The sequence below is a fragment of the Ursus arctos genome, unplaced genomic scaffold (assembly GCF_023065955.2).
Source record: "Ursus arctos isolate Adak ecotype North America unplaced genomic scaffold, UrsArc2.0 scaffold_8, whole genome shotgun sequence".
NCBI lineage: Eukaryota > Metazoa > Chordata > Mammalia > Carnivora > Ursidae > Ursus > Ursus arctos.
The window spans coordinates 1264547-1283692 of NW_026623100.1; the positions used below are offsets into that span (position 1 = coordinate 1264547).

At 55.5% G+C, this 19146-nt stretch overlaps 1 protein-coding gene across 3 annotated transcripts in view; it reads right to left on the bottom strand.

The window, feature by feature from the left end:
• SH3RF3 (SH3 domain containing ring finger 3) overlaps window positions 1–19146 on the bottom strand; it is a 389852-nt gene that overhangs the window by 98274 nt on the left and 272432 nt on the right. For all 3 annotated transcript variants that reach the window (XM_057309363.1, XM_026516179.4, XM_026516168.4), the window contains one exon: window positions 12989–13342. In XM_057309363.1, coding sequence (XP_057165346.1) covers window positions 12989–13342 — 354 coding nt within the window. The remainder of the gene's footprint in view (window positions 1–12988; window positions 13343–19146) is intronic.

Sequence of the window (19146 nt, forward strand, 5' to 3'; positions counted from 1 at the left end):
GATGGGGGTGACCCCCCCACTGACTGCTGAGCTGTGGACAACTGAGGACTACACACCCCCAGCGGAGCAGACATAACCGATGAGATCTTGGGGCCTCTTCAGTAGCCCCAGGAGGCAGCTGGGTATCACAGCAAGAAAGGGCTCTCCTTTAAGGGGTTTTGATTAAAAATTCATGAGCACAGCACATCCCACAGGGTTCCCTATCATCAGCATCCTGCCAGGGCTTGGGAGGCACGGTGTTCACGGGAGGCACTGCTACACCCTTAATAAATTGCTCCTAGATCACACGGGACGAGCGAAGTTCAGTCTGAGACTGATTTAATGCCACACCAGGCTGCCCCGTGCCTCTCGCCCTCTAGCTCTGACCATGTTGGACGGGGCTTTCTGGGCCTCGGGACTGAGGCCTGTTTCCTCCTAGCCAAGAGCCACAATGCTGATACTGCTTTGATTTTTAATGGCTTAATTTTAAATGACTCTGTGCCTTAAGGGATTAGTGAAGCCTTGGCAGGAGTGAGAGAAATCAGGCAGGGATAAAAATAAGGAAGAAGCAGCTACAGCTGCTTTCCAATAAAAATAATTGGGAGCGCAGGCCTCAAAAAGACATTCTCCCCATCTCAGAGGTCAGCAGGTAGACATCTCTGCCCTGACTTCAAAGCCCAGCCCAGCCTTGTGCACCACGGAGCCGTGCCACTGGTCCGTCACAAGGGAGGTCTGTGGCTCTGACAAAACAGGTTCACGTCACATTCTTCTTGGGTGACTCTAGAATAGACACAGGCTGGGGTTCAGCCCAGGCAGGTGAGCACACCCTGATCTGGGGGAGCCAGCCAACACCAACAGGGTCCTTGGAGCCACTGAACCTACAGAATGTGTGACTCCAGCAATCCCTTAGGGCCTAATTTCAGAAAGACAGCCCATGAGCTTTGGACAGGAGCCAAGTATGTGCGGGGTCAGCTGGCTGGGTCACAGGTCAGAGATGATGCCCCATCAAATGGAACTGACCATAGTGTGAGCAAACAGCAGGACACCAGGCCAAGAAGCCTAGCAATGCTGTTCTTTGGAGCCACGCACACTCACTGCCCTCTGAGGACATGCACCTGTCGGAAGGCCGGGGGCCAGGCAGGCTATGTAATCCCACAAACAGGCAAGCTTCCAGGCCTCCTTCTCCTACCTATAAAAGACAGACCCACCGGGACTGCTCAGGTGAGTGGCTCACACACCGCTGGAGCGGAGAGTCGATAAAACCTGGACTATGGCTTCTTATGGCGCCCTGCACATCCTTCCATGGTATTCTGGCCTCCGCTGGTTGGAAGCCCGGCCCAGCTTCTGGCCATTGTGCTGTGGCCGTGGACCCCCGATTCTAAATTGTCAAGTTGTTACCAGACACCCGAGGCCCAGAGCTGCATTTTAATGGGGCCCCTGGGCAGTACTGGAAAACAGGCCATTTTATTTTCCTGTGGGGACTAGGAAGAGGGAAAAAGGGGGTCTGTGGTTGGCAGGCAGTAAAGGGGCTCCAAGTCGCCTTCCTGGACACACTGACACAGACTAAGACCCTGAGAAAAACATCTCCACATTTTAATTTTTAATATGAGTCCAGAAAACACTGTCATCACCCCAAGGAGCAGTGAAATGAGCATGTTTTATTCATCACACGCTACCACTCTGGAACACGGAGTGTAAATCAGACTCTTAGGAACGTGCTTCCTAAAGAAAACTTTAGAATGAAACATTTATGGCCTGATTCTCCTGCTTGGCTCCAAAAAGAACTGCAAACAGCTTGCAGGGTCAGAGGGCCCAGGGCTGTTTCCCTGGCCCTGGCCCAGGGGACTTAGGCCGGCGAGGCCCAGCAGGGCCAGGCAGGGCAGGGGAGGGGGCCTGGGCTGGATGAGCTCATGCTGGCAGCTTGGGGTCAGGGGCTAAGGAGCCTGAACAAGATGGTCTGTCCCAGGAGAGGGAACGGGCCATGCTTTGTACCCACAAAACCTCCACTGCTCTCTTGTAGGCACTCAGAAGAGCTGCCTGGCTGCCGAGGATGGAGGCCTCAACAAGGCCTCAAGTCACCTCTGATGCTGCCGCCTGCCTGTTCTCCTCTCTGCAGGAGCTCAGATTTGCTCACCAGCATCTGACTCTAACATCCCAGCCACTGACTCCAGGGCTAGGTGTACAGGCCCCTCACTTTGTCTCCACGGTCTGCTCAGGGGTCAGCAGACTCATCTGCAGCTCAAATCTGGCTGCCCCCTGCTTCTGTCAACGAAGTTTTAATGGCACCCAACCACACCTATCCATTTGCTGCTTTTGCTCACAACGGCAGAAGCAGCTGTGACAGAGACCATATTGCACACGAAGTCTAAAATATTTATTACCTGGTCCTTTACAGAAAATAGTTTGCCGACTCCTGCTCTAGGTGGGGTAGGGTGAACCTCCAGCTTCTGCCCTCATCTTACTGGGTCAATATTTGGGATCGAAAAGCCGCAGGTGTGCCAAAACCTTCACAAGGCATCCCCAGAACATTCTCAAGGGAAAAGGCCAAAAAAGGTGGCAGGATACAGGAGAACAGTATCCAGAATGTGGCTCCAGTTAAGGGAATGAAAATCAGCTTGCTTGACGGTCTTTAGCTGTGGGAAGGTGCTGGCAGCTCCTGCACACAGAGCAGCTCCTTTCCCTGTGTGAGTCCCTAAGACCCAAGGCATTTTATCTGGCTTTGCCCAAAAGGTACGTTAGTGATATCCTAATGACCTGTCTGTTCTGTCTTCAAACAGAAGGTGCATCCTATATAGAGGCTGCAGGAGGGACGGGCTTTGAGAAACTCTAATTCAGTGTGTCTGTCCATCCATCCATGCCTCTGTGAGCCCCCGCATAGAGGCTCTGTGCCAGGCACCAAGGGCGCAAGAGGGACGAGCAGACCTGCATTAGCGAACCTCACAGGCTGTGGTTCCATTATGAGAGTGGGTGGCTATCCTGGTCCGGCTGTCCAGCTCAAGGGATGGGAGGAAGGGCTGGTCAGGGGAGACCGCCGGAGTCTCCCAACCCTCACTGGGTCTAGACAATGCCGGGGGCTGAGGTGTGCTCTGGGAAGTGGCTGGGGCACTGGATGAAGTAGCTAGGAGATCAGGGGACAGGTGGGAAAGTTCTGAACATCCTAATGGCTCTACTACCGAGAAACCATATGCCTTCTCACCAGAGCCTTGAGGGGACATGGAAGACCCCGGAGGAAGCCGACCTCAGTGATCCTTGGTGCCCGTTCTTGCCTCCTTTCCTCTTGTTCCCTTCCACAAGCAAAGCCGCCCTCCCTCCTCTGACCTGCCATGGCCCTTCCTTTGGGCTCCTCTGTGGTCCTTCCTACTTTCTACATGGCATGGATCTATGTTCTGGTCTCCTGGTGGGCTGGGTGGATCCTAGAGGCTGGGGTCCATGACAAACCCCTCTTTGTATCTGCCACAGGCTGCTGCTGTAACAAAAGTTCACCGAACTTGGGAGGATAGGCTGAGGGGATTAGCAGCTCGCCTGCGTTCCTGGGCCAGCATGTGCCCACCCAGAGCTCCTGGGCACTCATCAGGTGTCAATGGGACGCCAGCAACCTTCCCTGCTATGTCCCTCCCTCCTCCACCAGCAGATGGCTTGAGGCACAGACAGAAACCGTGGATAGGGTTCCTGTCTTGTCATAGCAGCAAGAGAAACCTGGTTGGCACCAGAGACCACGGATGGAAAGCCTAGCAACTGATGAACACAGCCAGGCCACGGTTCTCTGTCCCCACCTGAAGGCACAGCTGGTACGTCACGGACGCAGCAATTCTCAGATTTGCCAAAGAACGCTCTCCTCATGCAAGGTCCTTAGGATGGGATTTCTAAATTCATCCCATGTTCAGTTGTTACTGGTTTTTTTTTTTTTTTTTTTTTGGCTCCTCCAAAAGGCATGGAGGTAAATTCGTAACTTTCTGAAAATGCTAACAGTGAGCAGCGGTTCTCCACCCCGTGAGGCAGCGCCAGGGCTGGGGGGCCGCCGGGCTGATCGGCTGCACGGACACTGTCCCTTCCACCTGTGTAGTCCCCAGCGCTGCTGGCTGCTCGGAGCTGCGTCCTGCGGCGGAGATAAGACCCAGCCGGCAAGAGCAGCTGCGCAGAGCGCCTTGTGCGTGCCCCTCTGGTGGCAGGTGGGGGGAGGAGGGCACCTTAAAGATTGCCCTGGAAGCTTCCAAGCAGAGCTCTCCTAATTACTTCTCAGATGCAGGAAGACACTCGAGGGGTGTTTCCTTTTGATGTTTTCCCTGCTCAATTTCAAACACTTCCTCTTCCATGGATTTCAAATGGCATTTTCCTAATCTCCGGGGTTTCTGTTTGCTTCTGAGAAGTTGATTTGTAAGCCATCCGGCTGAGAACACTCGGGGTCTGGGGAAGGAGCCTGTTCCCGGCTGGACAGGGTCAGCCGCATATGATCCTGGCCCTGCGCAGACAGACAGAGCCCACTGGGAAGCCCTTCGCGAACGTGGAGCGCTCGGTCCCCCAGAACCCACGTGCACCTGCCCGCGTGCACCCACAGGCAGGCCCACAGCAACTAGCACCAGAAGGCCGGCTTGGGGCCTTCAGTGTGGGCTCCTCCCGCTGCCACTGTCTGCGGGCGGCGGTCGTGCCTCCCGAGCTTCCCAGCCTCTGTGCAAACATTGGCCAACAGATGTGGACGTTCTGGGGCAGTGGTGTCATGGGGGCTTTCTCCGATCCTCCTCACGGGTACCCAACTGGACCATGCCTCCCCATCCTCTGTAAGGAGAGGGGGGCCTCAGCACTCGTAGCCACCTTCCCACCCCTGCCACAGTGATAAGACCGTCCCGACCAGAGGTCAGCGAGCGTTTTCCTTACAGGGCCGGAAGATAAAGATCTTAGGCTTTGTGAGTCATACAATCTCTGTCACAACCACACAGCTCCTCTGTAGGGCCTGAAAACACTTATAGATGATGTATACATGAGCAGGGGTGGCTGTGTTCCAATGAAACTTTTCTTTACCTAAACAGGTAGAGGCCCAGACTTGGCCTGTGGGTGTCTGCTGGTGTCCCTGGAAGAGGGCGCTGTGTGTCAGAGCCCTGGGCTGCCTGAGACAGACACACAGAGTGGGTGAGAAGCGAGTCTCTGAGGGTTTGGGGCTGCTGGTTACTGCAGCATAACCTGGCTCACACTGGCCAATACAGGGCACTAGACCTACACGAACCCACGGAGTTTCCTCGGGCAGTCCTCTTTAGCCATCCACTTGGTTTCCTGTTTGGTTTATGAGGGAGTGGTTCTAAAATGTAAGTAATCACCTCTTAATGTGATCCAATGATCTCTATAAGCAAATAATTGGATTTTAAAAAATTGGAGTCTGCCTGAATAGCCTCCTCTCTGTTCTCTCCTCTGATAACCCTCCCTCCACCAGCAGAAAGGAGACATGTTGAGTGCTGCTTCATTATTCATGAGGGACTGAACTGACCCTCTGACCTCTCCAAATGGCAGAGAGAAATAATTCATAAGGGTGCAAATGTGAGCAGGGCAGGCCATCTGAGGCTCAGCCGACCATGCGCCCCCAGGAGCCCCTCAGTTGGTCACCTTGCAGCTGTCCCCTCTCTGCAGCCCTCAGGGAGCTGCTAACAGTGGGGAGGCCCTGTGGCATTTCTGGCATCATGTTGTTGAGTGTGTAAGACCATTCAGTCCACAGTGCAGCGGACACAGACCCCATGCCCGCCCAAGAAGAAATCGAATGGGTATGAAGTCTGCTACAGGCCCACTTCCCACCCTGAAAGACTTGAAGTTCAGGATGGTGGCCAAATACACAAATGACAAAGGCCACACCTTCCATGCTAATTGTAAGGAAAAAGTCCCGCAGGCACAGAGGAACTGAGGGAATGAATCTGACTGGGGGAAAGGTGTCCTGGAGCCACAGAAGGCTACAGAGGGGAAGTGACCACTTCAGATGGCTGCTTTAAAGGGTGAGCAGGAATTTCCCATACAGGGCTGTGTCTGTGTGTCGTGTGGGGCAGGATAAGATGGGAAGAGAGAGGGCAGGAAGCACAGACAGGCTGGGCACAGGCAGAGGTCTTGGGGAGGCATGAGCCTGAGTCGTGCCGGTGTGGGGCGCACAGGCTATGGGTCAGGCCAGCCAGTGCGGGAGTGGACAGTGACTGGGGGAGAGGCTAGAAAGACAACCTGGGGCTAAGTCTGAAGGGCTCTGCAGGCCAAGCTAAGAATAGTTGGACTTTATCCTAAGGCAATGCGGAGTCTCCAGAAGCATTCGTAGAAAGAAAGATCAGCCTTATTACAGATGGATTCCAGAGGCAACCCCAGAAGCAGGGAGTTAGGAATCAGTTGATGCCGTGCTGGTGAGGGCGCAGAGAAGCCTGAACCAAGGCAGAGTGGGTGCCTTGGAGAGAGGGACTCCATGGGTGTGGCTGGGACTGCTGGGCTTGGCTGATAGCCATGTGCTGCTCCACATGCCCCAGTCCCTTGCAGGGGCCGAGAGACCAGTTCTAGTGAAGGAGTATTGTCTCGAGGCTGAGGCAGTTTCATGCCCAGGGGCCTCCTCTGTGCCCCTCTTCCTGCTGGAGGCCGTGCGAGGTAGATGGCAGAGTGACAGGAGGAAGGAGACCAGACACATGAGCACGCCCTCAGGAGCGCCGCCTGACCCGCGGCACATGGTGCACGCTCCCTGTGTTCAACCACACTGGCGTCGGGAGTGGTTTGTGACGGAGGGTCATCTATCTCGTCCTGACTAACACCGTAGGAGAGATGCTTGGGAACTAGAGCTGACACCTGCTCGGATGGCAGAGGGGATGGGGAGAGCAGGGTTGGGAGACACAGGGTCTCAGCTTTGGGAATTCGGTAAGACGGAATAAGAAGGGGAAGTGGGTTTGAAGACAGAAGAGAATGGTTGTTCTCTTCTGACATGGATTGAAGTGAGGAACCTCTCCAGGGGAAGCCGTCAGGCAGCAGGAGGAAAGAATCGACAGTTGAGTAAGGTCTGGGAAGGAAGGGTTTAGACAGTTTGTGGTTTAGCTGTTGATTACATGAGAACCCCTGGGAGTATGCGTAGGACAGAAAGAAAAGGCCAGGGGAACACTGATGTTCACATGGGAGTTGGAGGAAGAGTGTCCAGTGCAGGGGCAAGAAAAGCACTCAGAACTTGGAGAAGGGTCCCAGAAGCAAAGGGAGGTGAGGCTCTGGAGGGGACTCTTGCCCACAGCATGCAAAGCTGCTGGATGTCAAGGAGGAGGACATGGAGGAGGACACAGGACCTTCTGGTGGCCTTGGCCGGCTGGGTCTGGGAAGCAGGGGAGGACGTGCCGTTGGAACTGCAGGGCTGAGAGAAGGGAGAAGCACGCTCCCGGGAGAGGGCAGAGTGAGTGGAATTTGGAGGAGACAGTCACGCTCCTTCCCCAGACAGTTTCACCATACTTATTCTGCAGGTCAGTCTGGAAATCTGAGGCCTACAGGCTTGCTATTTAGGTCATTCTCTTGTTTGGGGTCCAGAGGAAGCATTTATGTCAGGTGGCCATCCATCCTATGCAAGGTTCCACGGTCAGTTTTGCTGGACATAAGGAGCCCACGTTTCCTGAACAGGAATAAACCACAGTGGTCTTGGGTGATTGAAGGCAGGAAGAAATGAACACACTACTAGTAAAAATAAAGACAAAAGTAAGAGTAAGAAAGGCCTCCAATAGCAGTACTAAGAGAAGACAAGTAGGAGGGAGAAGGGCCGACTCCCTTCTGCCTGACCCATCGCAGCCACAGCCTGGCTCCGCACCTCCAGGAGGGACAGCAGGGCCGGGCAGGGGCAGCCTCCTGGCCACCTTCCTTCCGGTTCCTGCTTCCTGCACCTCATGCCTCTGTACTCCAGAACTAATCCCCGGGGCAGATTCTAGAGCCTTCAGATTCCCACGTGGTGTGCTGAAACGTCATGAAAAGGCTGCATCCGAAAGCACACTCCACGGTGAGAAAGGCATATGGATTCCAGAACCTCCCGGGTTCCCCACCCTCCCGTCAAGCTCCAGACCAGGGGAGGACATGGAGTTAGGGCCTTTGAACTTCAGGCCAAAGTCAAAACCTTCTTCCTGTTCTGCTTGAGGACTCCCTACTCTGGACCTGGGCTAATCCTACACGACGGCAGGTTTCTCTTTTTCTTTTCCTCGTGGCCTCTTCTGCCTCTCAGGGCCAGCATCAAAAGAGCCTCAGCCACAAGCCTCTTTTGTAAAGGGCCAGAGAGTGCATGCTTCAGCTCTGTGTTGTTTCTTCCTCGCCTCTTCCTATCCTACCCTCTTTTCTTCCTTTTTAAAAACAACCTTAAAAACATGCAAATTGTTCATAGTGCCAGAGCCACAGAGAAACAGCCCCGCTGGGTGCAGCTGGCGAGCCGTGGGCCCAGTGCAGTGTCCTGGCTGCACAGCTGAGTCGCCTGGAGAGCTTTAAAGAGCTCCAGTGGTGACAGGACACCTTTTGTGGCCCTCTCTCCCCCAGCACAGGAGGATGCAGCCCCTGCCTGTTGCTGTGACGGCACGCCAGGCCCAAGTCTCAGCTTTGAGGTCAGGTAAGTACCTCAAGCCTCAGGGAGCCACCGCCTCTCTGGCCGGGGCATCAGAATGAGGCAGCAGGTGGGAGGAGACCTGAGCCCGCCTGGACTGGGAGCCCAGTGTGGCTCCCAGGCGCCACTGACTGTTACACAGCATCCCTGCACACAGGCCTGGCTAATACCGCATGCCCGCCCTCCCTCTCTGACTCGGGTTTCACTGATGCGGTGGGCCCTGGGCCTGGAAGGTTTTAAAAGCCTCCCCCTGTAGCGCGACAGACACCAAGTAGGAACCAGGCAGCCAGGATCCATAGCTCTGTCCTTCAGTGATGCCTCATGCCTCCTTCACATCTCCTCCACTGTCGCCCTGGGACCAGGCCCTCCCTGCTTCTGGGCCTCTGGTACCCGGCACAGATCTCACACAGACAGGACCACATAACATTTCTGTACAAAGACAACACACTCTACCCTCTGGAGCCCAGTGAAGGGAACAGAAATGTTCTGGGGTGACCAGTTGTCCTGCCATGCCCAAAGTGCCCATTTTTAGCACTTAAGTCCCCTGTGTCCCCAGAATCTCTCAGTGCCAGGTGTGACGGGGCACTGGTCACCCTATGTGGACCCAGGGCCCGGTCCAGACCTGGCCTGTGGTACAGCCTGGAGTGTGAGAGGAGGGCAGCTGTGGGTGTCTCAGCTCCTGGCACTTCTCACTCTGCACAGCGGGCCCGGAGGCTCTCCAGGCCCCAGAGCCAGGCCGCGCCCCAGACCAGCCACTTGGGTGCTGTGGGACCGCAGCTGCGCTGGATGGATGTTCCAACGTCCAGGTGACAGTGACACACTGCCAAGGCTGGAACTTACTGCACTGGATTCTGGGCAGGATCCTTGGATTTCGCTGGTGGGTGCACGAGGCCAGGGACCACACACAGCCTGGCTTGGTCGTCGCTGGGGACAGACCAGTGAGCAGCTGACAGTCAGGAGCAGACAGGGGTTCATGGGGATGCTCGTTGAGCCCCGGCGTCCTTGACAGGAGGTGTGCCGGCAGGCAGTGTCGGTGCCACCCACCCCTTCATCTACCTGTGGCCTTCTAAGAGCTCCAGGGTCTAGCACAGTGCACAGCACAGGGAGAATCTCGGAGCAGAGCACTGGCCAGAGGACATGAGGCCCAGAGCCCTGGGTGTCGCATCTGACACGCTGGGGCTGGCGATTCCTTCCCTGATTCCCTGAGCAGCAGAGAGAACCACCACAGCCAACAACATGCCCACCAAGAAGAGGACAGCCCCTGCTCTCATTTCACCCTCACAGCAACCATTTAACAGATGAGAAAACTGAGGCTCTGGGAGAAGAGATGAGACAGCTTTTCTAGGGTCAAGAGGTACCAGGATGTTGAACCTGGCTCTTAAAGGCAGCTCTATAGGCTCAGAGAGGTTCAGCAACTCTCCTAAGGTGCACAGCTAGTGAGCAGAAGAGCTTAACCCTCCACCCAAGACACTGCCCTAGCCTGCACGTCGCCAGGTCCCAGACTAAAAGACAAAGGGAAGGAGGAGCCAGTGGGAAGCCTTTACAGAGCACCAGATGCTCTCTGCAGGGCCTGGCTGCCATGTTCCTTCTTCATGTCCCCTGGCCTGAGGTCAGCCCTGTATGTTTACAGAAAACAAAGCTGAGGGGTTAAGTGACGTCCATATCCTGGACTCATGGCCATGCTAGTCTTGATGGGGTACAGGGGGACTGTCAGATGAGCACAGCGCTGAGACAGTACTTACACCCTCTGGGCCTCAGTTTCCTCATGTGTGAATGAAAGTAATTCAACCTACTAGCTCCCCTGAAGGTGGGATGTGTCAAGAAGCCCAGACGAGGGCAGTGAGATCAGTAGAGGCCAGATTCCAGGGGCTGTGAGAGTGAGCCGCAGACTGCAGGCACCCTGGATGCCACTCTAAGGACAGCATGCACCCCTCGCCGTGCTCTGCGGGGACCCTGTGGCTTCAGGCGTGATGGTGCTCCATTCGGTCTGAGAAGCAGGGAAACAGCTACTGTGTTTTAGAGCCATTTCTATAGAAACCACAGCCCCCACACTTCCTTTCCACTTTAAAAAGGAGCGCAAAGGAGAGTGAGAAGAGTCAGCGATGGTGGTGAGCTCCAGCTCAGCTACTGAGGGGCTCCCTTGTCCATGCGTGTCACCCCCGGAACATACCACCCACACTGGTGCTGTGTGTGTGTGTGTGTGTGTGTGGGTTTGGTTGGCACTTGGTTCATCTGCCGCCACAGGGCTTTAGAATCAAGTCAGTTAAACAAAGAGCAGCACAATCATCTCACACTGGGTGGCCCTTTCTGATCTGATCTCCTGCACATCAGGTGCCTGTCACCATCAGAGCCTGTCTTGCAGACAGACTCAGCTGGAGCTGCTCAGCCAAGGTCACACATGCCAGCCTGGCTGCGAGCAGGGACACGGGCCCAGCCGCCCTGTCTCTATCCCGTGAGCTGCTTTTCCAGGGCACACAGGCCAGCTGCTACAAACTTTCTATACAACATTGTGCAATGTTCAACCAGGCTTCGGTAACTTGACAACAGCTGCCCTTGTTCTCCAGAAGAAAATGCTCTGGGACCCATGACCTAAAGTCCTAACACCTCCGCTCCTGTGGCCCGAGAAGCCCTGGGTCTGCAGGTGAGGGCTGCGCACCTGTGGGCAGACCTGGCCTGCGTTCATGATGACCAGCTTTGTTCATCTCACAGGGGCTAAGAGTCTACCTTGTCAGTGGAGACAGTCTGTATCTGCAGGAGTCTGGGGGGTAGGGGGCTGAAGGGACAACTGATGGAGCCAGCATTGCTCCACACATGCCCCCGGCACCAAGAAGCCAGGCGCTCCTGCTCTGCCAGCTTGGAACCCACCCCCTGATGTCAGCCTGGCATGCGGAAACCTCCATTTCTGGATGGAGGAGGGCCTGAAGTGATGCTGGATTTCTCCAGGTTCATGATCACAAGGCCCACGTCTTCCCCCCCCGCCAAGCACAGACCTCTGGGACTGGGTCCCCTCCCAGTGTGCCTGGCATGGCGGGGAGGATTCACACGGCACTGTGGCCGACTCTAGGACCTGCACCTGGCCCACAGCAGCAGCCCTGGGTGGTCCTCAGGTGGCCCAGGGGGTGGGTGTCCCAGTATGACACACAAGGCTGGCAAAGCAGTGCTGAGCCAGGGAGGCAGCCGGGGGGTGGGGTGGCGGTGGCAGAGCTGGAGGTTGGCCTCTGGGTGCATCTGACCTCAGACAGCATGCTGGTGCCCACAGGTCATGGTGTGTGGCGGCTCGCCCTTGTGCCCCCTCTTACGTGTCCCAATAATGAAGTTAATTTGGGATGGGAGATAGGTGGAAACTACTTTGTTTGACTTCTCACCCTTTTCAGTGACCCTCATGAAAGTCTAGAGCCTGGCCATGACTTTCACTTCAAGTGTAACTGCTGGAAAATGGGACCCAGGGTCCCAGTCCTCTCTAGCAATAAACTAATTCAGCACTTAAGTCCTGTGGAACAAAGTTGGGCACAATTAAAAAACAAATCTGTTCCCTCCCTATCCTAGGTCATGTCTACAGTAGACCCAGACTGCAGAGCCTGGGAACTTTGCCTCTGTTCCATTAACTCAGGAGCTGTGGGCACGAGGGCTGACAGCAGGAGAGAACGAGGGAGAGGCAGAGAGAACATGAGATCCCGCACGCACGTGTGTGGAGCCCATGTTGTGGGGTAGAAGGAAAGGGCAAGAGAGCTCTGCTAATGTGCATTCAGAACCTCCAGCGAACACCGGGGAAGCCTGAGCCTTGGACTTACTACCCACGGATGATAGGACATGGCGACCGGGACATTGGGACTAGTGTGTGGGCTGTGCAGCACACGCTGGCCCTGTGGCTCCAGGGCCCCTTCTGCGGCTGGATTGAGAATAAGGTCCCTCCCCCTTCCTTTATCTTCCTAGTGGAATGGAACCAGTGCCATGTCCAGAAATAGAAGGTATCTGTAAAGATAATAATCAAAGCACCAAACAATGTAGCTCATTCTGGTTCTGAGCTCCACTGAAAGGAAACAAGATTAGCAAGTGTTACAGAGATGCTAAAAACTTACTAGTGCTAAAAACAAACTAAACCCAGACTTTCTGCAAGACACAATCAGATGCACTGAATGCACACTGAGAAAGGAGAGCTTTGAGTGATGAGCCAATGTTATCCCAAGGCTGTGTCATAGGCCATTGAGAAGCACCTCACACGCCACTGAGATCACCTTTGAGCACTGAGTACCACTCTCATGTTTACTCTGGTAGTGACAAGACCAAGGCTTAGGGGGTCTCTGAGGCCAGGCAGGGAGAAGGAAGTCACGGGGGCTCCAAAGGGCACTGCTGCCACGGCCCGCCTCATGCTAGTCTGGGGATGGGTTGCTGAGCGCAGAGCTGAGGATGGGGCTTGCAGACGCCTCCCTGTCCACACCCCGAGGATGTTACCTGGGCGGGAGCACTGCAGGACAGATGAGCCAGGTCTCCAATTCTGGCTGCAGCCCGGGGGTCACTGGAGCTGATCAAGACCGGAGCGCTGATTTCCATGGAGTGCCTGTGGCTTGTGGCTTGGGAGGACTTGTGTGTCACACTGAGTGCGGTGAAGGAGTGGCGCTTCTTGGCATTCTTCTTGCTGTCCACGCGCCGCTGAAAGGCACTGACTGCCCCCGTGCTGCTTAATGCGGGTCCTGGGGCCACACTGGCTGCTGCGCCAGGGTCGGAGGACAATGGGGCATGGCAGCCAGACGCAGCAGCAGGGCATGGCTTGTCCATCTCAATGAGCTGCTTGGCTGAGTCGTTGAGCTAGGTGAGAAAGGGAGAGGAAGGCTTCATTAAATGGAGGTCACAGGCTCCCAGCCTGCTCTCCGTGCTCACGGCCTGTGTCCCCCGTTAAACCCGACAATGTGGTCACCGTCCCACAGATCTTCCCAACAGGGCCTCCCTGTGAATGGTACCAGGCACAAACACAGCAGAGGCTGTGGTGACATCCTGTCCAGAGCAGCTATTTTCGTCTGCCCCAGGGTAGCCCCAGTCCTTTCCCGGGGTGCTCATTTCTGGGGTGTGAGGCACAGACCTGCAGAGGGCATGGGACAGAGGGAAAGGAAGAAGGAAGGCCCAGCTATGGGGCCCACACTCGCCATGGCGACAGGTTCTGGCCTGCCCTGGCACGGTTCTCATCACGCTGGCCTGTGACCAGAACGCACTGCTGTCCGCTGGTGACTGCAGGTGCCAGGGAACATCCCACCTGCTCAGCAGGAAGCACGGATGCTCTTTGCAGGACCAGCGTCTACTCAGGCTGTTAAGACCCAGAGCTGACCTGACCCCAGGCTGTGCGGAGGCAAGACTGTCCTGTTTCCAGCGATTCTGCAAGGACTCAGGGCACCGCTGCTTCCCTTTTCTCTGCACCTCTTCCATAGAAAAGCAGATGCTTCTACAGGAAAGAGTTTGCCTTTGACAGAAGTTTGATCCTAGGTGGTGCTCATCAGGAAAGGTGGGATGGGCTCGAGTCTGTGAGCAGCCTGTGGTAACTGGGGGTCAGCACTCTAGGCTGGCTGACACGGCCTTCCGTATCAGGGCTGTGCTGGGTGGCACTGGAGCTAGGAGGGGCCCTGTGCTCATGGGGGCTTCTGGGGGCCCTCAGGTCAATCGCCTTCTATGAGCCAACTTGACCTTGACTCCTGCACTTCCAGCAAGTTTTTCATTCCAGGTGTGCAATGGAGCCCTCCCTTCTCAGTCTGCACTCGGCTCAACCTAAGTTCATACTAACGGGGGAGTTTGCACTGATGGAAAGAGTGAAGGATAGAGAAGAGGTTACCATGTGTTCAGTGTGGCCAGGAAGGCACACTGCCCAGAGGGAGCATCCGGAGTGTGAATGGCATCCCTCACGCACCCCCGCCTCACGTAGCGGCAGAGTGCATCTTCCCCCACAACTCGGCCAGTTCCCAGACAGAATGGACTTCAGAGGGTGAGTCCTCGGGCTGCTGGCAGAGCCCCCTGCCTGAGAGGTCCGGGGAGAAGGCAGAACACGGGGCCCTCCTGGAATATGCACACACCTGCAACCAGCTGCGGGCAGAGAGGAAGCCAAAGCACGGACCCTGGAGTGCCCAGAGCTCAGTGCTGAGGGTAAGGCACAGTCCAAGGTGCCAGTTTGGGGAAGGGGTGAGTCAGCAGAGACCATGGCGGGCGGCTTGAAGCCTTCATGGAAGAATGGGACTGAGCTGGCTTCACGAGGCTAGGCTGCCAAGGGCTCCGATGGGAGTGGAGGCGGGTAGGTACACAGAGGGCATCAAGGGACTCCACAAAGCTGGGAGGTCCCTACAGGCAGGTGGAGGTGAACCAGAACCAGTTGTGGGTCTTCAGGTCACCTGGTGCAGGAGCCACACACATGTCCTCAGCTGAGGGGGCAACGTGGGCTGGAGCTGGGGGGTTGCACACCAGGAAGCGCCACGTCCCCACCTACAGGGGAGTCTGGATTAGGAAATGTCCCTCAGCCCTGCAACGGTGGAGGAAAAACACCAGGTTCACACTCAGCATATACTACTAGGGTTTGCAGCTGGTAGCACCTTGATGAGTTAATAATAATTAAAAAAAAAAGGCCCCTCTGAATTTAAACAGTGAGCGCAGGGGATGCTTCGTCTCTGTAGCGCCAAGTAGGTCATACGCACAGCAGTAGCTGGCTGTCCAGCCGCCCACAGACAGCCCGGCGAGGCTGCGGGGCTGTCAGCATTTCCATTACAAATACCTGCCTTTCCGAGGGAGGTTCTGAAAAACTCACTGTAGGCCCCAGAATGTGTGATCTAAATCCAGGATTATTTCCTTCGAAACGTTTCTTCCAACCAGGCTCAGCCGTTTTGCTCTATTTTATGACTTGATTCATTTGCTTCTTCCACAGGGCTAGCTCACAGAACACACCCGCGGCTGTTGCCTCCCGTGGCCCTCCGCGGGGTGCTCCGAACACCCCAGCGCTGGCCTCCTGGAGCCCAGTGCTGTGCACCCATGCTGCAGGGCCAAGAGGAACACAGAGAAGCAGGAAGCAACGGGGCAACACCTTTCATTTATGGGCATCAGAGCACAGACTCAATACTTTCTGCCGTGTGTCTCCACGTGGAACGTTATTACACAGACACAACAGCACCAATAACACCCAAGGCTGGGGGAAGATAACTCCGTTCTTCCCAGAGCAGCTGATCTGGGTGTGCGCACGTGCAGCACACACGCGGCCATGGTCTGAGCCAATGCCACAGTGGCCATGGGCACCGCCGCGGCTGGGCCTGGCAGTACCCTGCACACCGACAGCGGTGCGGCTCATCCCACACTACCCAGCCCTCCAGACAGCTGCCCGGCAGGCTGCTCACGGCCAGCCATGCCGCCTCCTCCTTGATGGAGACCAGGGTGTGGGGGCAGTGTGGCTTTCTCACTCACGCCCACAGTGGGCACGGAGAGGGCAGGCCAAGAATTGGAAGATCGGCGTTCTCAGTGAGCTGCAGGAGTAGGAGGGCTGCTTCCAAGTGGTGACTCTCCACAAGTCATCAGTGGCCTTAGAGTCCCTGACATCTCTGTAGGAGGCAAGGGACATTCCAACCAGAGACCCTCCCGACAAAGAGAGACAGTTTAGTTTTATCTTCTTTACTGAATCTTTGCTTTGTGACAAGCAGCTTCTTGTTGGAGCTGTATATACACGTGATTAACCAGGAATTTGCCGCCCTCGACCGGACAGCCTGTCCAGGCTTAGAGCAGCGCCCTGGCCAGCGAGCAGACCGTGGGACGGCAGAGTCCGTGCTGACTGCTGCAACTCTGGGACTGGGTCCCTGAGGTGACACTCACTGTTGGGGGGAGCTGCCATCATCTTCCCGACAAGCACCAAATAGGCATGCTGCATGACGCTCAGGGTTGGGCCTGGCAGCTGGTGCCAACAATGCCATCCCAGTCACATGGCCCATGACTGCAGGACCCCCTCACCCACCAGCATCTGCCCGGGACAGCCGCTCCGGCATCACACCCCTCAGGTGCAGCCACGATTTCCCACTTCCTTATACTCCAAATGGGGGCAGTGTCTGCTTGCCTGCCCCAGCCGTCCACACTGTAGGAAACCAGATGGCTCTGCTCTCCACTGAGCAGGCTATAGCCCCGCCTCATTGGCCTGGGGGATCCTGGCCAGTTAGCCTGGGGGTCCTAGGGGGAGGGCCAAGGAGGCAGTGAACATTGAAGTCAGCCCCCTTGTTCCCCTCACAAGCAGAATTCTAGAATGTTCTGTGAGTGGCTGCTGACTGCCAACTGTGAAGGGTGGTATGTGGTGGGGAGAATGAGTGCTTCCTGGCATTCTACCCCAGGATGCTCCCTGCTCCCCACCAAGCTGCTCTTCTGGCAATGAAAGAGCTCTGCTTCTCCCTCTGAATGTGTCTGCTCACCTAATCTGGTTCTCCACCCCACAGAGACAGGAACACGCAGGCATAGCACGCACGCGCACACACACACACAATTGGTGGTTAACCAGTGCACCCCATAACTTCCATACAAAATGGAAACAAAGTAGTGGCACCAACATGAAAAAAGTCTTGCTGGGTTTGTTCATGGATCCCGAGGACAGTCACTGGCCTGCTCCCCCTGCTCTGCAGGAGGCCCTCTACTGAAGCCAGCCCCAAATCGAAACACTCAACCGCCACACACATTTCCTCTTCCTCGGGTCTGGTCTTGCAGGTGGGATGGTACCGGTCAGTCATGGCCGCACCCCCATCAGGGACGTCTGTCTCTGGCTTAGGACCCTCTTCCCAGGACTCTGCCTCACCAACTTCATCGGCTCAGATGTGATCTTCCTCCACAGCACTCTTCCCTCCAGCCACACAGACATCTGGAAATGGAAGAACTGAAGGGTCTCTTCTTTCCTTTGTTCAAACAGCTCCATACAAAGTCCTCTTAAATTAGAGTCACTGGTGGCACCCTAGCATGTGAATTTGGGGACCAGGTTAAATAAGGAAGACTCTCACCTGCAGGCTCCCAAGAGCCCAGAGGCCCCTTTGGTGAGCCTGAGGCTAGCAAGGGATTTGGGCACTTGGCCCAGGAAAGTGCCAGAGCTGGCAGCCTGGGCAGAGCACGGTTACCCAGAAATCCCCAGTTCTGGTCAAGAGGACTTTAAGCTGAAGGTAATGTGGGAGGGAATTTTTAAGGAAAGAATAAGATTGGAAAACCAGGCATACAGGCGGATATCAGATATAACATGCAGGAAAGGACAATGGGGTGAGGGGTTCCCTGCAGCTCTCAAGCAAAATAACAAGGAAGCCCCTCCATCCTAACACAGACGTAGGATATACAGCCTTGACACACTCACACGCTGGAGCGGCCGGCTGGTGACTGAGACTGGAGGGAGGGAAGTACGTCTTCCCTTTCTCGGAACTCCGGGAAGCCAGAGAGGTGAGCGTGCTGGAAAGCAGGCGTCACAATTTAAAATGAAGGCAACCAATAGATACATGTGCACCACAATACTTTTTGAGCACCTGCTGTGTCCTGGGCTCTGCTCTCGGGGCCGGGGATGCCGCGGCGAATGAAGAAGCTGTAAAGCTTATACCTCCATGCGGGGTGAGTTACTTAGGGAGCTTCGTAGAGGTGCAGATTTTGGCTTAACAGGTCCGGGATGGCACCCAAGTTTCTGCATGTCTACAAACTCCCAGAGATACTGCTGTCGCTCGAGTCAGACCCTCTTTGACTAGCACATGGACGGCTTTGTAACCTCGGCTTCACAAGGAAATGCTCTCCCACAAAACAGCCACACGACCAGAGACAGCAGCCCTTGCTTGGCATTTGCCTTTAATTCACGGCTCTCACCCCTGGTGGGCTCAGGAGAGCACAGGTCACCGTGCCTGGTAGTTGGCCTGTTATTCCAGAGAGCTCACGAACTCAGGAGTGCATGAAGTGTGGCCTTTACCTGCCTCAAACTTGCCAGGAAAAATCTCAGGAGCCTCCTGCTTCACTGAGGGGGGCAGGCACAGAGGCTCACTGCAGCTTGATCTGTGTGTCTTCTTTGTAAAACACGGCATTCTGTGGGAGACGAGATCGTCAGCAGGGGCGAGTAAGGAGAGAACGAGGTCAGCTCTGGCACCCCTCACCCTCCTCCTGAAAGGCTGTGTCGGGAACACGGCTCGGGCCTCTGATGAGAAAGGCTACCAAAATGAGGACCCTCGACCGCTGACTGAGCAGGTCACAGCAAGCGGCCTGGTGACGACCGCTAGCCAAGCACAACAGAGACCCACCTGCGTCACCACCAGGCTCATCTGACCCTTATATCGACCATTCAAGGTCAACATGGCCATTTTACAGAGGAGAAAACTGAGGCTCAGAGGAAACGTGTGTCTCGTTCCACAACACACAGTTAACAAGTGGCACAGTGGCAATGGCTCACGCCTTTCTACCACATCTCACTGGGTCCTCCATCATTCACTTTTTACTGCAGAGTGTGGGGGTGCTCTTCTGGTCTTGCTCCATCTTTGGGTTAAAAAAATGACTATAATCATTGAGGCATATCTATATCGTTGGCAATTAGAGAGGGTTGGGTTCATTTTAGACATTCAAATGTGGGCCTTTAAAAACCAGACCTTTTTTGGGAGCATGAACGT